The sequence below is a fragment of the Elephantulus edwardii genome, unplaced genomic scaffold, assembly GCF_000299155.1.
Source record: "Elephantulus edwardii isolate Elephantulus edwardi_28Jun2011 unplaced genomic scaffold, EleEdw1.0 scaffold00163, whole genome shotgun sequence".
In the NCBI taxonomy this organism is placed as follows: Eukaryota; Metazoa; Chordata; class Mammalia; order Macroscelidea; family Macroscelididae; genus Elephantulus; species Elephantulus edwardii.
Genome location: NW_006399913.1, coordinates 7,158,226 through 7,177,805, shown reverse-complemented (window position 1 = coordinate 7,177,805; position 19,580 = coordinate 7,158,226). Strand labels below are relative to the sequence as shown.

Below are 19,580 nucleotides of genomic sequence, written 5' to 3'. Positions count from 1 at the left end.
AGAGCGGAGTTTAGGGCTGTTGTACATAGGGTCGCTATGAGTCGCAGGCGACTCGACGGCACATAACAACAACAACAACAACAACAACAACAATACGCTTCTACTCATAAGAAAGAAAAAAATATTGCAAATATCTTTACTATAAAATGTCATTATTTAGCACAGCCAGAGGAAGTCTTTGTGTTAATAACCAAATGTGGAATGATTGTCACCTTGGCCTATGACAATGGAGGGATTCACAAGGAACAAAGAAGCTGCATCTTTACACTGCCATCTTTTCTGTAACTATATTAGGAATATGTACTACATATCATGATGCAGCATGTAATGAACTGGCACTATCATTCTCATACTAACTTCTGAAGACAAATAAAAAGCCCATTTGTAAAGAAACTCATGATAAAAACTATAGTAATGAAAACAAACCAAAGAAATCGCCAGACATTTGACTTAGAACTGACTGCTGACAAGATTGTCAGCATGAAACCTTGTCTTAAGACAAGACTACTTATACAGGTAGATAGGAAAATGCTTCTCCAGGTTAAAGTGAAAATACCAGTTCCTCATGACTTTAACAGATTCTTATTCAATACAAATTAGAAACTAGCAGGCCTTATGGAATATGAATTAGTTGCAATAATAGTAACAGAAATAACAACTACAAAAAACATCAGTAATCTAGAAATTATCTATCTATCTACATTTAAAAAAACAAATAAACAAAAAACACCACAACATCCAACCTCTGAGATAGATACTCATCATAGTACCCTCATTTTATGGTGAAGTAAACTGAAGTTCGGAGAAGTAACTCAAACTCACTGTTGTGATCAAGTCAAAACTAACTCACAGCTGACCCTCTGGTGGACTTTTGGAGGGCTTTAAATTATTGTATAGGAAGAGACTGCAAATCTTTCTCCCCAGAAGCTGCTAGTGGATTCAAACTGCCTTTGCATTAACAACAAAACTTCCTACGGATTTGTTAATTTTCACAAAGACTTTTCTCCTCGAGTCTAGGGAGGTCTGGTGTGGCAAGAAGCTTCTCTGAAATCCCAGGGGCATATGTTTTGAGGCCACCAGCTGCTCTGCAGGAGAAGGATGGACAATCTCCCAGAGGGTCAGCTATGGGATGGTTCTGATTTGACAGTACATAACAACAACAATAACAGAATAGAAATCAGTGTGTCAGCCTGTATTTAAACTCAGGGAATCTAGTCAGGGTCTATACAAGACAACTGTTCCTCTCCTCTCTCTGTTTTAGTTTGTAGACCAAATCTGATGAGGAGAGTGTATTATTGAGAAATGCTATTTCTTTCTCTAGAGTCAAGTTCATAATTATCTCATTTTTTTTAAAAATTAGGATAACCAAAGTGAGTTGGTGGTTTTTACTATAAAAGCAAAAGCAGAGACAGTGAATCACATGGGTTTCAAAGATTGTCCATCTTTCTTCTGTGGAGTGGAGCAGTTTGTGAATTCAAACCATGTGCCTTCATGCTGGCAGCACAGTTCTTAACCACTAGAATGGCAGAGTATCTTTGTAAAAAGAAGAGGTATCATTGAGGAGGCAATCTGTATTCCCTTTCATTCACCTTTGCTGAAGGCAAAAAGGGCACTCCATGAAAAGTGTTTATCAAAACTGTGTCTTCCAGAAAAGAAAGACTATCATGCCCTTCTTCCACGGCAAGATCCACAAGCATGGAATTTGTTAACCTATTTCATTATTACTGAGGCTGAGAAAGAATTTCCTTATCCATTCAAGCAACGTTGACAAAGATAAACAATAGAATGGGGACAACTACAGTACAATGCTAAGAAAAATGCCATTTCTCTTTTCTCTTTTTGTGTCAACAGTGACAGAAAATACTAAGGGAAAGAGGCATCATCAGGGCACTTTCGTGGAACCTCATGTCTCAATAGTGTTGGGAAGGATGGTTAGAGGTCTGAATCAAATATGAAGTTCACATTTATAAATAAAGGAGACAAAGAAATTTAAAAGTAGGTTTGTCCTGGAGAGGGTGAAAACAGCCAGACTACTCCTTGAAGGCAGTGATACTGGGGCTTCATCATGGTTGGGAGGGTGGAGGGACAGTGTAAGACAGGATGACCCTCGATGAGCTGGATTGATTCAGTGACTGTGGTTAATGAAAGTAGGTTTGTCAGCGACAATAAGGCTCACACAGAATAGAGCAGGTTTCAGGACTATTGTACATACGGTCACTGTGAGTCACAAGTGAGTCTATGGCACATAACAGCAGCAATTTAAACAGAAATTTCATTAAGGTAGTCTATTCACTAGTGCCACCTTTGGCAGGAAATCCCAAAATGAACTGCATTGGAAAAATTAGTTGTCAAGGACTTTTCCAGAGAGCTAAAGAACAATGATGTCTGTCTAAAGACAAAGGTGTGCCCAATCCAAGCTATGGTCTTTTCAATTACTTGGTATGCATCTGAAAGCTTGACAGTGAATAAAAATGACAGAAGAAGAATAAATGATTCTAAGTTATGGTGTTAGAGAAAAGTATTGAGTATCCTATGGTCTTCCAAGAGAACAAACAGATCTGTCCTGGAGAAAGTGAAACCAAGAAAGCACCAAAGTGCTTTTTGGATAGTAAAGCTCCATGTCACATTCTTTGGCATGCTGTCAGGAGGGGTTTGTCCTTGGAGAAGGCCATCATGCTTGGAAAAGTAGAGGGTCAGCTCAAGAGAAGACTTTCAACAAGATGAATAGACACTGTGATTGTAGAAATGAGGTCAAGTGTATTGGTAATAGGTAAGCTTAGGATACGGCAAGGTTCAGAACTGGTGTTCACAGGGTCACTATGAGTCATAGACAACTTGATGGTACATAACAACACCACCACCACACTAGTGGGAAATAAGGTTTGATATTGAAAAACAAATTCATTTTATACATCAAGAAGTTAAAAATGAACAATGATATCGCTTGCAAATATAAGCCAAGTGAAGAAGTGTATTAACTATCCTTCCAATGAAATGAATGTGCAGTTTAAAAATACAGAACTCTAGAGTTCTAGTTTGCCTGGCTCCACAATCAACACTTTTGGTACCAGAAGCCAGGAAATCAAAAGATGAATTGCATTGGGCAAGTCTGCTATCAGGGACCTCTCCAGAGTACTGAAGAGCAACAACATCAGTCTAGAAACCAAGGAGCTCCTGATCCAGGCCACAGTCTTTGCAATTGCTTACTATGCATCAGAAAGCTGTACAATGACTAAAGATTATAGAGAAGTGATGCTTTTGAGCTGTGGTGCTGGAGAAGAGTACTGAATATAGCATGGACTTCCAGGAGAACAAAGGAGTTCATCTTAGAGCAGGTGAGACCACACTGCTCCTTGGAAGCAAGGATTCTGAGGCTTCATCTAACATAATTTGGACTTGGTGCAAGAAGGGACCAGTCCTTGGAGAGGGACATCATACTTGGAAGGGTGGAGGGACAGTACAAAAGAGGAAGACTCTCGATGAGATGGATTGACTTAGTGACTGGGGTAATGAGGGTAGGCGTGTCAGAGACAAAGTTGGCACAGGACTAAGAAGGTTTCAGGGCTATTGTACATAGGGTTGCTATGAGTTGCAAGCAACTGGAAGGCACATAACAACAACAACAACCAATTTCTCTACATGAATGCCTACTCAGTCAACTTTATCATTAGTATGTCTTGACCAACTTATTAATACAGCTTATTCCGTGATGATGAATCATACAATGGCCTTTGGCTCTACATATTTGCTTCAGTGCTTATGTATATACACATATTCTTTCTCTATCCACAGCTTTCTTTTAAAGCCTGTCACACAAATAAAGATGTTTCAGCCTTTTTGAGTTTCAACTTTTTAAAATAATTCTGACCTGCTTTCTCTCCCTCTTGATGACAAGTTAGAGCTAGATTCCCATCCTGGATATGACATTATTCTTGTGTACATGTATCTCCTGTAAAATGCTTATACTTCATGGTATATATGTGCTTGCATTTCTGTTATTTTCACTGGACTATAAACCCTCTGAAAGGAAAATAAGAGCTTTTACTTAGCTTTTAAAATCTAATATCTAGAACACATATACCAAGAGCTTCATTGATATCTACTTTTCGAAAGAAGAAAAGAAGTTGTTTATGCTCAAAACAATGAGGCTACACAGTTAACTTTAAGAGGAGTCTCTGTGTAATCTTTTCTTACCCTTCTAAAGAGATGGCCCGCTGCAGAGTCACTGAAGGCTGGCGGGTTGCAGTGCTGTGTTGAGAATGACTGGAAAGGAAGAAAAGATAAATGTCAACAACTGTCAGGAAAATAACCAACAAACCAACACCAAAAAAACCAATCTTGAGAGAAATACAGCAGAGTAAATCACTATTTGGTTGTAAATTGATGATTACCCGCCAAAACATAGCACACTACCATGTAAGAGATACATGAGTCCTTACACTTTAATTATAACATGTATTGTTCAAAAGTAAGCTTTAAATGACAGGCAAGCAGAGAAGGACCAAAAATATCTGGATATGGTAACCCCGTTCTCACTTAGAGTAAGACTTTATAGAACATCAAGGCATAATTTACATTATAATGTAATATATTAAAATGTGTAGGTGATGGCACAATTTTTCATCATAAATTTTATACAGAGCCTATTTTGTGAATCAAAGTGGCATTTAATTAGTATAAGCTTACTTATAAATTTATGCTTGTAACACTTAATTTTAAAATTAATCAATAAGTATAAATTAGTTATTTAGTGAACATAAAATCTTCAAATTTGGAAATTAAAGTTCTAATTTTATATAAATACATTTGGTATATTTGTATAATTTGTTTTGGTTGCATGGCAACAAGAAAATACTGGGATTGTGGATAAATAATCGAAATAAAATACTATCTAGCATTTATTAAGTATTTACATTCCTCTAGCCATTTTTCAAAGTGCTTTACACTTTGCCATTTTTATATTTTATAATCCTATCAGGTATCCAATATCACTAATTTCATTTATCAGATGAGGAAATTGAGTAGAGGGACACTTAGAAACTTGCACAAATGTCTATGATGAATATCTGTGCTTGAATGTTATGTAGATAGTCTTTTTAAGAGGCACTGCACTTAATCATTGTGTTCTAATACCTTCCAAAAAGTAACCGTTTCATCAATTTTTAAAGAATTAATTTCCTAATGCCCAAGTATTCTTCAACTATTTTGCCAAAGAAATGGTCATTGTTGTGTAACATCGAGTCAGAACTGACCCATAGCTGACCCTCCAGCGGGTTTTCAGAGGCAGTTTAATCACATGGGAGGAGATTTGAACCATACGCCTACAGAATTGCAGTGCAGTTTCTCTCTCATCACTTGGCCACTAGAGCTCCCTTTGGCAAAGCTTTTGTGTGTGATATTTATTTTAACAATCTAACAGCAAAAATGAAAGCATCTTGGTTTTTTAATGTGCTAAGTATGTAGAATATATGTGTTAAGTGCATGATATAATGTACCCAAACATGTATCCAATTTTAGTGTATTGCATATACCTGAAAATGTATGTATGTATGTATGTGTGTATGTGTATATGTATATGAGTGTATATTTATGTGTATATGTGTGGATAGATAGATAGATAGATAAACCTTGGGTAAATGCTTGTAGAACATGAGAAAACATTACAAAATTGAGTCAGTTCTGATTCAGTGGCAATGAGTTGACTTCAGAAATCTTTATGGGAGGGCATTGCTTTTTTCCCTCCTACAGAGTGGCTGTTGGATTTGAGACAATCGCATTTTGGTTAGCTTTGTGACTTGCTATACTGTGTCATCAGAATAGTACTTCACACATAATAAAGTTATTTAGGTGTTTGCTAAACTCAGATGATTTAAAATTTATGATTTAGATCTTTTCAGCTAGCCATAGAGTCACTGCTATGAGGTATACACTTCAGATATAAAAAAAAAAAAGTTGATGACCAATACCCAAATATAACATGTGGACTAGTGATAAGAAGCTTCACTGCAATCTCCAAGGCATGAGGTTTGAATTGACCAACTGTTCCACAGGAGAAGGATGAGCAATCACTGCCGCTGAAAGCCCACTGAAGGGTCAGCTATGGGTTGGTTCTGACTCAATGGCACACACACAAAAAACCCCTCAGTAATATTGTAAAAACAATTTATTAGGAGAACTCATAAATAACAGCAAAGAAACATTTACTCATAATTTCTTGACTCTTTTCACATTATATATTTAACATTTATAGCTGCTCTATAAGGTAGAATATTATACATATTGTTTTTGTTGCTGTGTACCATTGAGTTGGAATTAACCTATATTTGGCCCTTCAGAGGCTTTTCAGAAGCAGTAAATTGCATGAGAAGAAATGGCTCATCTTTTGATTTGAACCGTGGCCCATGGGTTGGCAGCCCGGCTCTTGACCACTAGGTTACCAGAGCTCCCGCTTAAATTTTACATATAAGAAAACAAAATTCATTGAGCTTCAATAAATTCTTAGAAACCAACAGTTTACAAATGTAGAAGCAGAATTCAAACAAACAAACAAAAATATATCCATGTTATTAGGGCCAGATTAGGTAATTGGGACAAAACTGGGTGGAAAGAATATTAGGGTGGATAACCCACAAGATAAAACCTGATGAAGCTCACTCTAGGAGTCAATGGAACACAAAAGTGGATGGGAAAATGTTAGAATGGATACCAATGAGATAAAATCAGAGGAAGCTCACCTAGGAGTCAATTGAAGGAAAAGGTCAAATGAAGTCAAGTGCAAGTGTTAAACAATGAAAAGCAGGGAGCAAATTACATGAGACATAGAGCCTACCTCAGTAGTCCTGCCATGTATAGTAAAGGCTGTCCCTGGAAGCAAACTAATCAGTGTTTTTGGTACATGAGTGACATCAAGAACAATGTATCAGATCAAGAAATGCCAATCATATTTTGAACTTTCCATAACATCATATCGTTGGCCAAAACTCATGCCTGGAAGCATACCCAAATCAGCTATATTAAAAAATGACCCATGTGACACAGGGTCTTTTAATGTGTAGAGACCTCTTTACTTTTGAAGAAATGAACTGATTCACTTTCTGGGCTGCAACTTTTCTAATAAACCTCTCTTTACTTTCATTTTCATTCATGTCTCCTCCCCTTTCCTCTCTCCTCTCTAACTAAGGCTTGGACCGCTCCAGATTATTTTGTAGCAGGACATAACCAGGGGATTCATCTATGGCCTATGTTTCTGTGTCTCCCACCTGGTTCAAATCTTTATTTGGGCAAGCAAGGCTGAACCAGGGCATTCGCTGAATATAGCTCGTGTGTTTCACAATTTTATAATACATAAACAAGTTATAGAGAAGAAATGTAAATTCATCTTACATCTTTTTTTTAATATTCTGAGTGTTTCTGACTGATTTTCCATAATCATTACATTAGTGTTTTACAATATTTTCTATAAAGAGAACATGATTACTTGAACATTTAGTGTATTATAATGATATTTTCTATGAAGACAACCTAACTACTTGAATATTCATTGTTATCTATGTGGGTTATTTATACTGTTTTAATATCATAAACATCAAATGTTAAAATGCTCGCATTGGTAGCAATTACTTTTCTTTATTTTCTAAGGATGGATTGTCAGAGTAGAACCATTTCTTGGGTTCCTAATCTGTGTTATTAAATTGCTTTTTAAAAACTTTTTACTGTTTTATGACCATAAAAGCAATCATATAAATTATATGTGTATACAGACATATTTATCAGCTTTATGATACTATTAAAACTACTGACATTATAATTTTAAAAAGTACTTGATAATAGGCACAGACTTATTATTTCTCTAATGGAAGAATACTTTTTATATGCTTATTTGCTAATTTTTTTCAGAATTTTTAAATTAATCTTCTTTATCATTTTACTGTTAACCCAAAGACTGTACCACTCTGCTGGTTCCAATCCACCAGTGGCTTTGCTCTGCAGGTGAAGGATAGGCAATCTCCTCCACTGTAATTTAGAGCCTAGAAATTCAAAAGAGGGTCAGCTATATCGATTCTGACCCCACAGCAATAAGGGTGAGTTTTCCAAGGTAACAAGAGTTGCTTCTTTTAGGGTAAATATCAGTGATGTTCACTATGCTTGCCACTGAAACTATCCTCCCCTGTCTAAGGTATTTTTGTAAATTGCCTATATTAATTGTTTTTAGAGCAATACTTTAAAATAAATAATCTGCAGAGCATAGTTTATGAAAAGAACTCTACAGGGAGGGAGTAGTTGGCAAACAAATGTAGAAGGTATTTATTTTAACAAAAACATACCAGAAGCAGAGTCTAATAAGTAGCAGGGTTTCTTGTTGGTCTTTTCACTCAGATCATCTAATTAAAATGAAGACTCAGTAATTGTACTTTGCTTACTACCACCTATTATAAAATTGATTTGCCATTCTATCTGTAACTATTTGATAAATTCCTTTTAAAAATTTTAGTCACAGTTAAATGCAAAAGGAATCATAATTGGCTCAGATAAATGAAATCCTTTAATACTGCAAAGGCAAAGTCAGCCAGTTTTTCCTGGTATGTAAATTTGGAATATTGCTGCTGCTGTTGAGGACCATTGAGTTGGAACCGACCCATACATAGTTGACTCTTCAGCATGTTTTCAGAGGCAGTTAATCACATGGGAGGAGACTGCCCATCCTTCTCCTGCAGAGTGGCTGGTGGATTCAAACTGAGTACCTTTGGGATTGCAGTGCAGCTTCTTACCCCACTACAAGTGCCGTTATAAAAGACACACAAAGGAAAACAGAGATGGAGCCAGAACCCATTGTTGCAGTCACTGTGAACCCATTTTGTTGGGAGTCTTCTCTCTCTCTGGCCCTCCATCATTCCCAGTACCACATCCTTCTCCTAGGAATAGCCCCTCCTGACAACATACCCGAAGTATGTAAGACAATGCCTCACCATCCTTGACTCCAAGCAGCACCCTGCTTGTTCTTTCTCCAAGACAGATTAGTTTGTTTTTATGGCAGTGCATAAAATATTCAGTACACGTCCACAACACCACAACTCAAAGGCATTGATTCTTGTTCTTTATTTTTCTTGTTATTTCTTGTCATCTTTATTCATTGTCTAATTTTCAGATACATAACAAGTAATTGAAAAGTCCATGGCTTGGATCAAATCCACCTTAGTCTTTAAACTGATAACTTCATTTTTATCACTTTGGAGAGGTCCTTGACAGCTGATTTTTTTCTCAATGCAACATGTCTTTTGATTTCTTGATTGCAGTTACCCTGCATATTGATTGTAGATCCAAATAAAATGGAAGTCATTGACAACTGCAAACTTTTTTTTCTATTATGATACCTATTGATCTAGTGGGGAGGATTTTTGTTTTCTTTATGTTGAGATGCAATCCTTGTTGAAGACTATATAGTCTTTTATCTTCTGCAGTAAATGCTTCAATTCCTCTTCACCTTCAGCAAGCAAGACTGAGTCCTATGCATAGCGCAGACTGTTGATAAGTCTTCCTCTGATCATGATGTAATATTCTTTCTCAGATAGTCTAACTTCTCAAATGATTTATTCAGAGTACAGGTTGAATAGATATGGAGAAAGGATATAACTCTGATGCACAACTTTTCCAATTTTAAACCATGCAGTGCTCCCTTGCTCTGTTCGTAAAACAGCTTTTTGTTCTAGGTGTTAGTTTTACAGTAGCACAAGAAAGTATTCTGGGATCCCCATTCTTCTCAATACTAGCCATACTTTGTTATGATCCATAGTCAAATGCCTTTGAATAGTCAATAAAATACAAGTAAACTTTGTTCTGGTATTTTTTGCTTTCAGCCAGAATTCATCTGCCATCAACAATGTCTAATGTCACAATGACTCGTGTGACCTCATATCTCTTCTCAATCCATCTTGGGCAGTTCCCTGTTCACATACTGTACTAGCCATTTTTAAATAATCTTTTGCAAGAATTTACAACTATGTTACATTAATGATATTGTTCAATAATTTTCACATTTTTTTGGAATACTTTTTTTTGGAATTGGAACAAATATGAATCTCTTGCAGTCAGTTGTCCGGAGAGTTGTCCTCCAAATTTCTTGGCATAGATGGGTGAGCACATTCAGGCTATATTTGTTTGTTGAAATATGCCAATTTGTACCTCATCAATTCCTGGGCCTTATTCTTTGACAATGCTTTCAGTGCAGCTAGGACTTCTTTATTACCATTGGTTCTTGAGCATATGCTACTTCCCAAAATGCTTTAGTGTTGACCAGTTACTTTTGGTACAGTGACTGTGTATATCTTCCATCTATTTTGATGTTACCTGCATCACTCAAGATTTTGCCTATAGAATCTTCATTATTTCAACTTGGGGCTTGAATTTGTCCTTCAGTTCTTTCAATTTGAGAAACATGTTCTTCCCTTTTGATTTTATAACTCCAACTCTTTGCACATTGTGTTATAAATACTTCACTTGGTCTTCTCAAGCTGTAAATCTTCTGTTCGTCCCTTTCACTTCAATATAGCAAGAGTAGCAGAAGTAGAACTCAGATTTTTCTCAAAGTGCCTGCTCCTCTGAGATAAACCATGATGCTGTAAAGAAAGGTTTCTTAAGCTCTATGATTAGTCTATATTCCACAAAACCTGATGCAATCTGTTAGGAAACATGGAACTCTCACTGAATAGCAGTAAGAGTTTTGTACAGTTTTCATAGTTGATAAATTTCAAGGATAATTTGGTGAAGATCACTTAATAGAGAGATTTCTTGATCCTATTCATTCTACCTTAATGAGCTCTGGGCATTTATGCAGATTTAGATGAGATGGAAAGGTGAGTAAATCGAATGAGTCTAAGCTAGACTCACTATCCTAATATTATTAATATTACTCCTAATAATATTAATGCTGAGAAAGAAGCTCCCACTTACAATGTAGGATTCCAACTCCATATTCAGGAAGCTTGGTTTAGGTGTTAAACTAGGCAGTAATAGAGGTACATTTCCCTGAAACTCAAAAGAGTTTTTGGCCTTATTATTTTTATGTTGTTAATGTATAAACCTCAGAGCACAATAGAATTTCTCTTTTCTAAGAACTCACTGGTTTTACAAGTGAAGGGCTACGAAGCTATTGCCTATGGAAATGACATTTGAATGCTATTGGAATATTCAATCCTAATAATGTACTAAATTAGAAATGTTTTATGAATTTAATTTGAAATTGTCTTAATTGAAATTGTCCTGTTACACATGGAGCACAAAGGATTTAGCTGGTGGTGCTAAATAGCTTTGATTTTATCTTTTGAAGCATCAGAGGCAGGAAAAGGTGTTATTGAAATGATACACAATTATTTTCCCCCCTTACTAATGTATTGATGAAATAAAGTTACTTAATGTGGCTTATAAAGCCCTGACAATCTTTCAAATAACACCTAATGTCTTTAAAAGTCCATTTTTCTTTATTCCCTATTCTAAAGAACTTGTATCTCTATCATGTTCTCTTTCTCTTAAAAGTCTTCTATTTATCACTTGCTCCTTCTGTTAATTACAACTTTAAGTTTTCCTTTCCTTTCTTCAGGTTGCCATTATTTAAAACTGAACAGTATATCCTCTTGGATATCCAAATAATACATCATAGCATTACATCTTCTCTCATGAAGCTCTATCTGTTGTTTCATTGGCTCTTCATGTGAATTATCTTGTATAATTTTTGGTGTGATCTGATATATCTCCAAAGTGCTAATTGGATATTTATTATGTACAGGGATTCCATTAGACCCCTAGATTTAATTCCTAATCAATATAACTCACTGCTTTCAAGTATATTCCACTTAAGGCAGTTTCCCCTCATGTTTCCAAAGTGGTACGTTTTTACAGGAGACTACTTCATTTTCTCCCACAGTGCAGATGGTGGACCTCAAAGGCCTAGAGAAGTTGCACAGTCTGAAGGAAGAAAAGGTCCAACCAAAACACTTTTGATTCTTGGTCTGATACTGATCCTTTTTTATAATCTCCTTTGTGATCCAGTTTAAGGAGGAACACAACCCTAAAACTGGCCATTCTAAAAAAACCTGCTTAACACTCTCATGTAGCTGGAAGACTCTGAGAGAACACTATCTATCAATCTATCATCAATGACAAATTCTTTTCTTAAAGCAATAATGAATCATTCATGCACAGTTTGTCCTGTGGATTAACCTAAGGGTGTGTAACTGGTCTCAAAGGCTGAAGGGTCAGAGGAAAATGCAGTGTTTTTAATACAGCAAGTATATTCTTGCCTTTACTTGTTTTGTTTTTGAATGGCTGACAATCCATCATTTTTCTTCACATTTTCAATTTACAAACTACATCTCTGGAGACACCTAAAAATATACACATATAATAAGGCACCTTGTAATATATGGCTATGTATCAAAAAAAGGCCTTTCTAAATGGACTATTCTTCAGAACAAATAAAAATAACTGAATTCATAATAGCTTACAGCATTTGTCAGTACAGTGAATGCAGTTACTTATAAAACAACCACCACCACCCATATTTTGGTTAGCAAATACTATAGAATGCAACCATCATGGGAGAATTTTCAACACGAATATTTTGTGAATCAGTCAAGATTTTATGTATCAAGTTGATGTGGTTTTCAAGTTCCTTTAAGGTGACACAGATAATGAGATTTTCAAGAGAATGCAGTGTAGTGTTTTCTCTTTGCATCTGGGAAACAGAGCATAGTGGAAGAAAAGCAGAGAGGTCTAAACTTCAGATGTGTGCTATCCCACAATTTTTTTAGTAAGCTCTGTTAAGCTCTTTTATACCCTTTGTTTTCATTTTTTTCTTTGTTTGAACAGTGACAATAGTAATCATCTTGTCCATCTACTTTCTTGGACATAGATGAGGCACACCATTATGCCAGTGGGCGAGTATGGAATTATGGATTGGGAGTCAATGGTCTTGGAAATTTCTATTCTTGTTAGATACCTGATAACCTTAAACATCAAATCTCTCATATCTCTAGTCCTATCATTAGCATAGTTTGGTTAATAGTGCAATTATCAGACAGACGGTGTGGAAAAGAACACCTAAAAATGTGACATCCTGTTAGGTGCCATCAGGTTGGAAATGGCTCATAAGTGACCCTCCAGTGAGTTGTCAGAGGCTAAACCCATACAAGAAGAGACTTTTTATCTTTCTTCTGAAGAAATGAGAAGTAGGAGAAAAACTAAGAGACTATGCAGTCACATCAGTCAAGAATGAGAGGGGTGAGGCAGCTTCAGAGACAACTTGGACAGCAGTTGCTAACGATTTTACAGTACTTAAAATATCAAACAATGAAAATTTTTACTGGTAATTGGATCTAGCAATAAGGAAGCAATTGGTGAATTGATGAAGTATAATTCACTAGGTGAGAGTGAAGACAGATTAAAATAGATAAATAATGAATGGGTGGGAAATAAGAACGTACATACCTCTTTCTAGCAGTTTGACTGTGAAGACAAGGTCAGGAAAGAGGATGAAGGAAAGACTTTCAAAAGATATTTAGATATTAAACTTGTCTGTTTAATGTGGATGGATAGGAATTAGTAAAATTAGACCCTGAAATAAGAATTTATTTAAGATGGAGGATCGTGAGGCATTTTGAAAATGGTAGCAAAATAGGATCCAAGGAACAGGTACACAATTCAGGCTAAACAAAGCCATGAGGAAAAGAGATTTCAAAAGCCTTCTGAAAATTTTGCTGTTTTTTTAACCCTTAATCATGCTTTCCTTAGCCATTTGATCTAAAGTAGTTCTTTAAAAAGCTATTCTTTACCCCATAACTTCTTTCTATGTGGCATTATCATAACATATTTAATTAATTTATTTATATTGTGTGACTTAATTCATATTCTCTCATTAGAATATGCACTACAAAAGAAAACTACTCAACCTTCTTTATCACTCTATCCCAAATGCCTAGGTATAAATCAGAGAAAAATACAAACCCCTGAGTGCCTAGAAAGATTCTGAGGAGAGAGAAGAGACAAGTCATTCAATAAAGATTAATTGAATATCTTCTGTGTTCTGGATACTGAGAAGATCTGGAGATATAGTCTTAAAATCTAATATCAAGGAGTATAAAAAGATAGTTGAGTTTATTCTGATTGATAATGACTCTGTCTGACCAAATAGAATTGCCCCATAGGGTCTCCTTGGTAGAAATGTTTTTCTAGGATACACTACTAGGACTTTTTCTCCATGGAGTGATTGGCTGGTGGATTCAAACTGTTGCTCTTTTGGTTAGTGACTGAACACTTAACTGTTCCATCACCATGGTTCCTATAAAGTCTAGTCTTTTTTATTCATTCCTTCTCACTGCCATAGAGTTGAGCTTGACTCTCCAGTGGATTTTCAGAGACTTGTAAATCCCATGAGAGGAGATTGTCCTTTTTTTTCTTCCATGGAGGTACTGGTGGATTCAAACTGGCGGACTTAAAAACCCTCGATGGATGATGATGCCAGTAGGGTTCAGAAAGACTAGTAGAAGATAAAAATGCAGTGGTTTGAATCCATTATAGCTTTGAAGGAGAAAGAAAAGAAGTCTCTCTTGATGAAATTTACAGACTTGGGAACCTGAAGGATAGTCACTAAGTTAGAACCGACTCTGTGGCAGGGAGTTTGAGTATTGGCATTTGTAGTGCCATCCTGTGTACTTTTATAAACTTTAAAGATTATATTCCTATCTTTTTCTGGATGAAGTTCCTGATAAGGAAATTATTGGACTCAAATATAAAAGCATACTTAAAAAGTAAAGGAATGTAACCTCAAAATAGTAAAACAACCAAGAAGTCATTTTCAGTTTCATTCAAGAACATCTTTCACTCAATTCTTCATTAACATGTTTAGTTATCTGTCTCTGTTAATAGACAATGGAGGCTAATTAGCATTAGGCTACCAATCAAAAGGTTGATAGACGGAACTCATTAGTCACCTGATGGGAGAAAGAAGAGGCAGTATTTTCTGGTTAAGATTTACAGCCTTAGAAACCCAAAGGAGGTTTAGTATTGGGAATGAACCCAACAACAGTGGGTTGGATTATTATCAGACAAACTCTTTGAAAACACAGAGGTTTTGAGCTATTTACATGCCCAGTGCAAAACTTGGTACCCAGTGTTTAATACACATTTTTTTTTTAAATTCTTGAATAAAAGAACAAGAAAGAGGTATGAACTTCAACTTAGTCTAGGCCTCTCGAGATGAGATAGCTCAGTAATGGTATCACCTAATGCATGTCATGCATCTTGCTGAAACTTCCTTGGATTCCAACTTTCCTCTCTGCCCTGAGTGGTTGTTTTATCGCGTCCGTTTTATTTCAGGAGGAGTGTCTACATAGCCTGTTGAGTATTACTGCATTCCCTAACTCTACTTTACATTTCTTATACTGAAATTGGGTTATACATTGGTTTTTGTAATTGCTCTAAATTATTTCCTCCATTTCTGAATCTTATCAAAACTTATCATTATTCAGCCTTATACTTAGTTGGCCACTATTTACTGAGAAATACACATGTACAAGGAAGCAACTTATGCATTTCACAACTTACTTAATCCATTATGTTCAATTTACTAAATCATTTTCTTCATTTTCTTATGAACAAGAACAGACCAAGTGAATTTACAATTCCTGCTATGAGATGTGATTATGCTTAATTCTGATGCTGAAATTTCATTTTTAATCAAAAGCAACTTCTGCATCAGGATACAGCCTTTTATTTCTGTAACTCTCCTCTACACCCTGAGAGAATTACTTGGTAGAGCATTTCAAAAAACAATATAATTTCGCTTGCTTATGGGTTTTTCTTGCTGTTTATTCTTAGAAAAAAAACGTTTACTCAAAATCAACTTTCAAAATCACATAGGTTCTTCCACTTATCATGCTAGAAGGGTCTGATGGTTGCTTTGTGATCAGATGGACCCAATTTGATGATTACTTTGTAACTTACAAAAGACTAACTTTTTAAAAGAAAATTCATGTAATCTCCTGCCAATACAATGTACCAATTTTTCAATTCTTTTCTTTTTATATTGGTTTGCATACAAAAGTTCATTTATGTACATTGTATTATACATATTTTTCCATTCATTTAGGTTTCATTCAATCATTCATATGCATAGGGTTTTATAAAATCAATCTATGCCTACTATTACTCTATTCCTTCAGGTCCCCACTGGATCTTTTGTAATTCCTCTACCCACTCCCTCCACCTACCAAATTTAGTCATCCCAGTGATTTCCGACTTGCCCTGTTCCCCTACAACCAACAAGTATTCCAACCCTCTGCTCCCTCCCCTTTCCCTTTTGGACTTTTACACACATCATACTAGTTACTCTTTTATTTTTATAATAATGGACTTATGCACTATTTGTCCTATTGAGACTGAGTTAGTTCACTCAGCATAGAGCTCTCTAGTCTCTCCCATGTTATACACTATTTTACAAAATTGTTACTCCATAGTGTTGCCTTATTCCATTGCTCTGAATGTACCACAATTTTCTCACTTCATTCATTTGTTGATGGACATTTGGGCTGTTTCTATATTCTTATTGTTGTGAATAACACTGTTATAAACATAATTATACAAATTTCCATTTGTGGCTCAATTCTGTTCTTTGGGGAAATATTCCTAGCAGTGGACAAGGTGGGTCATATGGAATTTGTATTTTTAGCTTTTTATGGAAATATCAAACTGCTTTCCAGAGTGGTTGTACCATTTTACAATTCCACCAGCTGCACTGTGTAAGAGTTCCAATGTTTCTATATCCTCATCAACATTTAGTGCTAACTGTCCTGTTAGACTTTACTACTGCTAATGGGCTGAGATGGTATCTCATTGTGTTTTTATCTGCATCTCTCTTATTGTCAGTGACTTTGAGCATTTCTTAATATGTCTGTTGGTCATCTGAATATCTTTCTTTGTAAAATGTCCTTCCATGTCTTTTGCTCATTTTGTGATTGGGTTATCCGTCTTTTCCTTCTGGAAGTCCTGTAGTAATCTATTAGTTTGTAATTCTTCTCTAAAGGTCAGCTCTCCTCTGCACCATGTGATTCCTAATGTGTTTATTGCCTTTCTTCTCAATGAAAGCTCTTACTTTTCATTTCAATCAAGCTGTGAAGTTTTGCTTGATAACACTTGTGATACCCCAGATTCAGGAATCAAAGACAAGTGCCCACAAGTCAGTGCTATGCAATGGTGGTATCACATAAACAAACAGGAAGCAGTTCCCGGTGTCCTCTAGTTTGCAAGGAGAGATAGGGAAGTGATCAAATATGCAACAAAATGCAAACTTAATCTTGGCACTATGTAACATAAGGGAACTCAGCATAGGAGTTTACAAAGTCTTAGTGAAAAAAATCCTTTGCACAATTTGTTATAATACTTTGCATTGTCTTCCAGGATACCATTTGAAATGTTCTATTCAGATCTCTTATTTCATTTCTTTATTTCACTACAGTTTCTTTAAAAGATCAAATTTCAGAATCTCTTCTGACATTCATTTTGGCCTTTTTTCCTTCTTTTCAATGACCTTTTCCTTACTTCGTGTGTGATATGTTTGATGTCATTCTCCATCTCATCTGGTCTTTGGTGATTACTGTTCAATAAATAAAATATGCTTTTGAGACAGTTTTTAAGTTCAGTTGGAATAAACTCAAGGTCATATTTTGGTTCTCATGAACTGTATTAATATTTTTTCAGCTTCAGTTTGAACTCGTCTATGAGCAATTTATGGTCCTTTCACAGCTGGTCTCTAGTCTTACTCTTACTGATGGCATTGAGGTTTTCCACTATCTCCCACAAAGGTAATCAATTTGATTCTTAAGTATTCCGCTAAGCAAGTTTATATTTATAGTGATGTATAGGTTGTTTTTATTTAAAGGATATTTGTAATGAACAAATAATTGATTATAAAATTTTATCATGCAATCTTTGTTATCATTTCTGTCACCAAGAACACATTTTCCAGCTATTAATCCTCCATCTTTGTTTCCAACTTTCACATGTCTGTCATCAATTACTATTAATTCATCTTGATTGCATATTTCACAAATTTCAGACTGAAGAAGTTGCAAGAAATCCTTAATTTCTTCATATTTGGCTTTAGTGGTTGGTATGTTTGAATAATAGTTGTATTAATAGATCTTCCTTGTAGGAATATAGATATTATTCTGTCACTGACAGCTTCATGCTTCAGAATAGATCTTGAAATGTTCATTTTGACAGTGAATGTGAAACAATTCCTCTTCAACTTGTCATTCTCAAACTTGTCTATCATGTGATTGTCTAATTAAAAATGGCCAATCCTAGTTCCTTTCAGCTCACTATTGTCTTGGACATTGACCTTTATTTATTCTATATTTTCCAATCATTTAAGAAGGTTTGAAGCTCTTTCTCATATTGTGTTGTGCAAAATCAACAAATAAAGGTTTCTCTTTGCATGAACGCATCACATCACCCACATGATTAAGGCAGATGCTTTGTTGAGGAGGCAGCTCTCCCCGCCCCCATATTTCGAATGACCTCTAACTTTACAGGCTCATCTTCCATCACTTCATTAGACAGTAAAGGGCCAATACAACTTGTAGAGTTTTCAAGGGCCTATTTTTTCCCCCTGAGAAGGAAGCTCTCATGGAATAGTCTGTATTGAGCTGTACTGATAATCAATGGCTCCATGTTCCTAGTGGTTCAAACCCACTAACTGCTCTCTACAAAAAAGATGGATAGTTTCCTCTCATCATAATTTACAGTCTCAGAAACCTGATGAAGGGTACCATGAGTTAGAACCAACTCAATGGCAATGAGTTAATTATTTCAGAGACATAAGTATGGCTAGTTCTACTTCTAGTCTAGAATCTCTGCTGTAATCTGTCCACAATGGGTAACTCTATTGGTATTTGGAATACTAATGGCATAGCTTCCAGCACCACAGAAACACATAATCCACCACAATGTGACATTATGACAAGCTGACAGAAGAATGGTGGTCTCACTTCTGGCAATCACTAATCAAATTTGGTCTCTACACATTTATCTGTTCTAGATATGAGAAACAACATCAGATTATGAAATTCTTGTTTGATTGTGTTTCTTCTCCAGTCTTGAAACTAAGGGGACATTTTGTTTAGAGCATTTTGAGAGCTAGTATTAGAACACTAAGGCTGACTATAAGTAATCTCTCAGTGTGGGCACAATTTTAGTTGCCCACTGGCTCTTTTTTTTCTTTTTTAATTATTATTAATTTTAATAAACATTTCAGAGGTTTTGGATTTTCATTCATTCATTACTGCACTTTTCTCCCTGCCCACCCCTCCCCACCAGTTTGCTCCCCTCTCTGAAAAGAAAAAGAAAAAAATTCTTTCCTTGCTCTTAGCCAATACATTTGGAGGCGCAGATAATTCCCAGTTGTTGGATTAAAAGAGTTGAAACATTGGGAAAAATTAACAAAGAATAATGCACATAAAATTAAAAAGACCCTCAGATTTCAAGGAAAACATATAAACTGTCTTTTAGGAGTCAGTATTATTTTTTTTTAA

General features: G+C 35.7%; 1 protein-coding gene across 6 annotated transcripts in view; it reads right to left on the bottom strand.

The window, feature by feature from the left end:
* The window catches only part of DLG2 (discs, large homolog 2 (Drosophila)), a 1,891,340-nt gene that overhangs the window by 544,681 nt on the left and 1,327,079 nt on the right, over positions 1-19,580 (bottom strand). For all 6 annotated transcript variants that reach the window (XM_006895272.1, XM_006895270.1, XM_006895271.1 and 3 more), the window contains one exon: positions 4,195-4,263. In XM_006895272.1, coding sequence (XP_006895334.1) covers positions 4,195-4,263 — 69 coding nt within the window. The remainder of the gene's footprint in view (positions 1-4,194; positions 4,264-19,580) is intronic.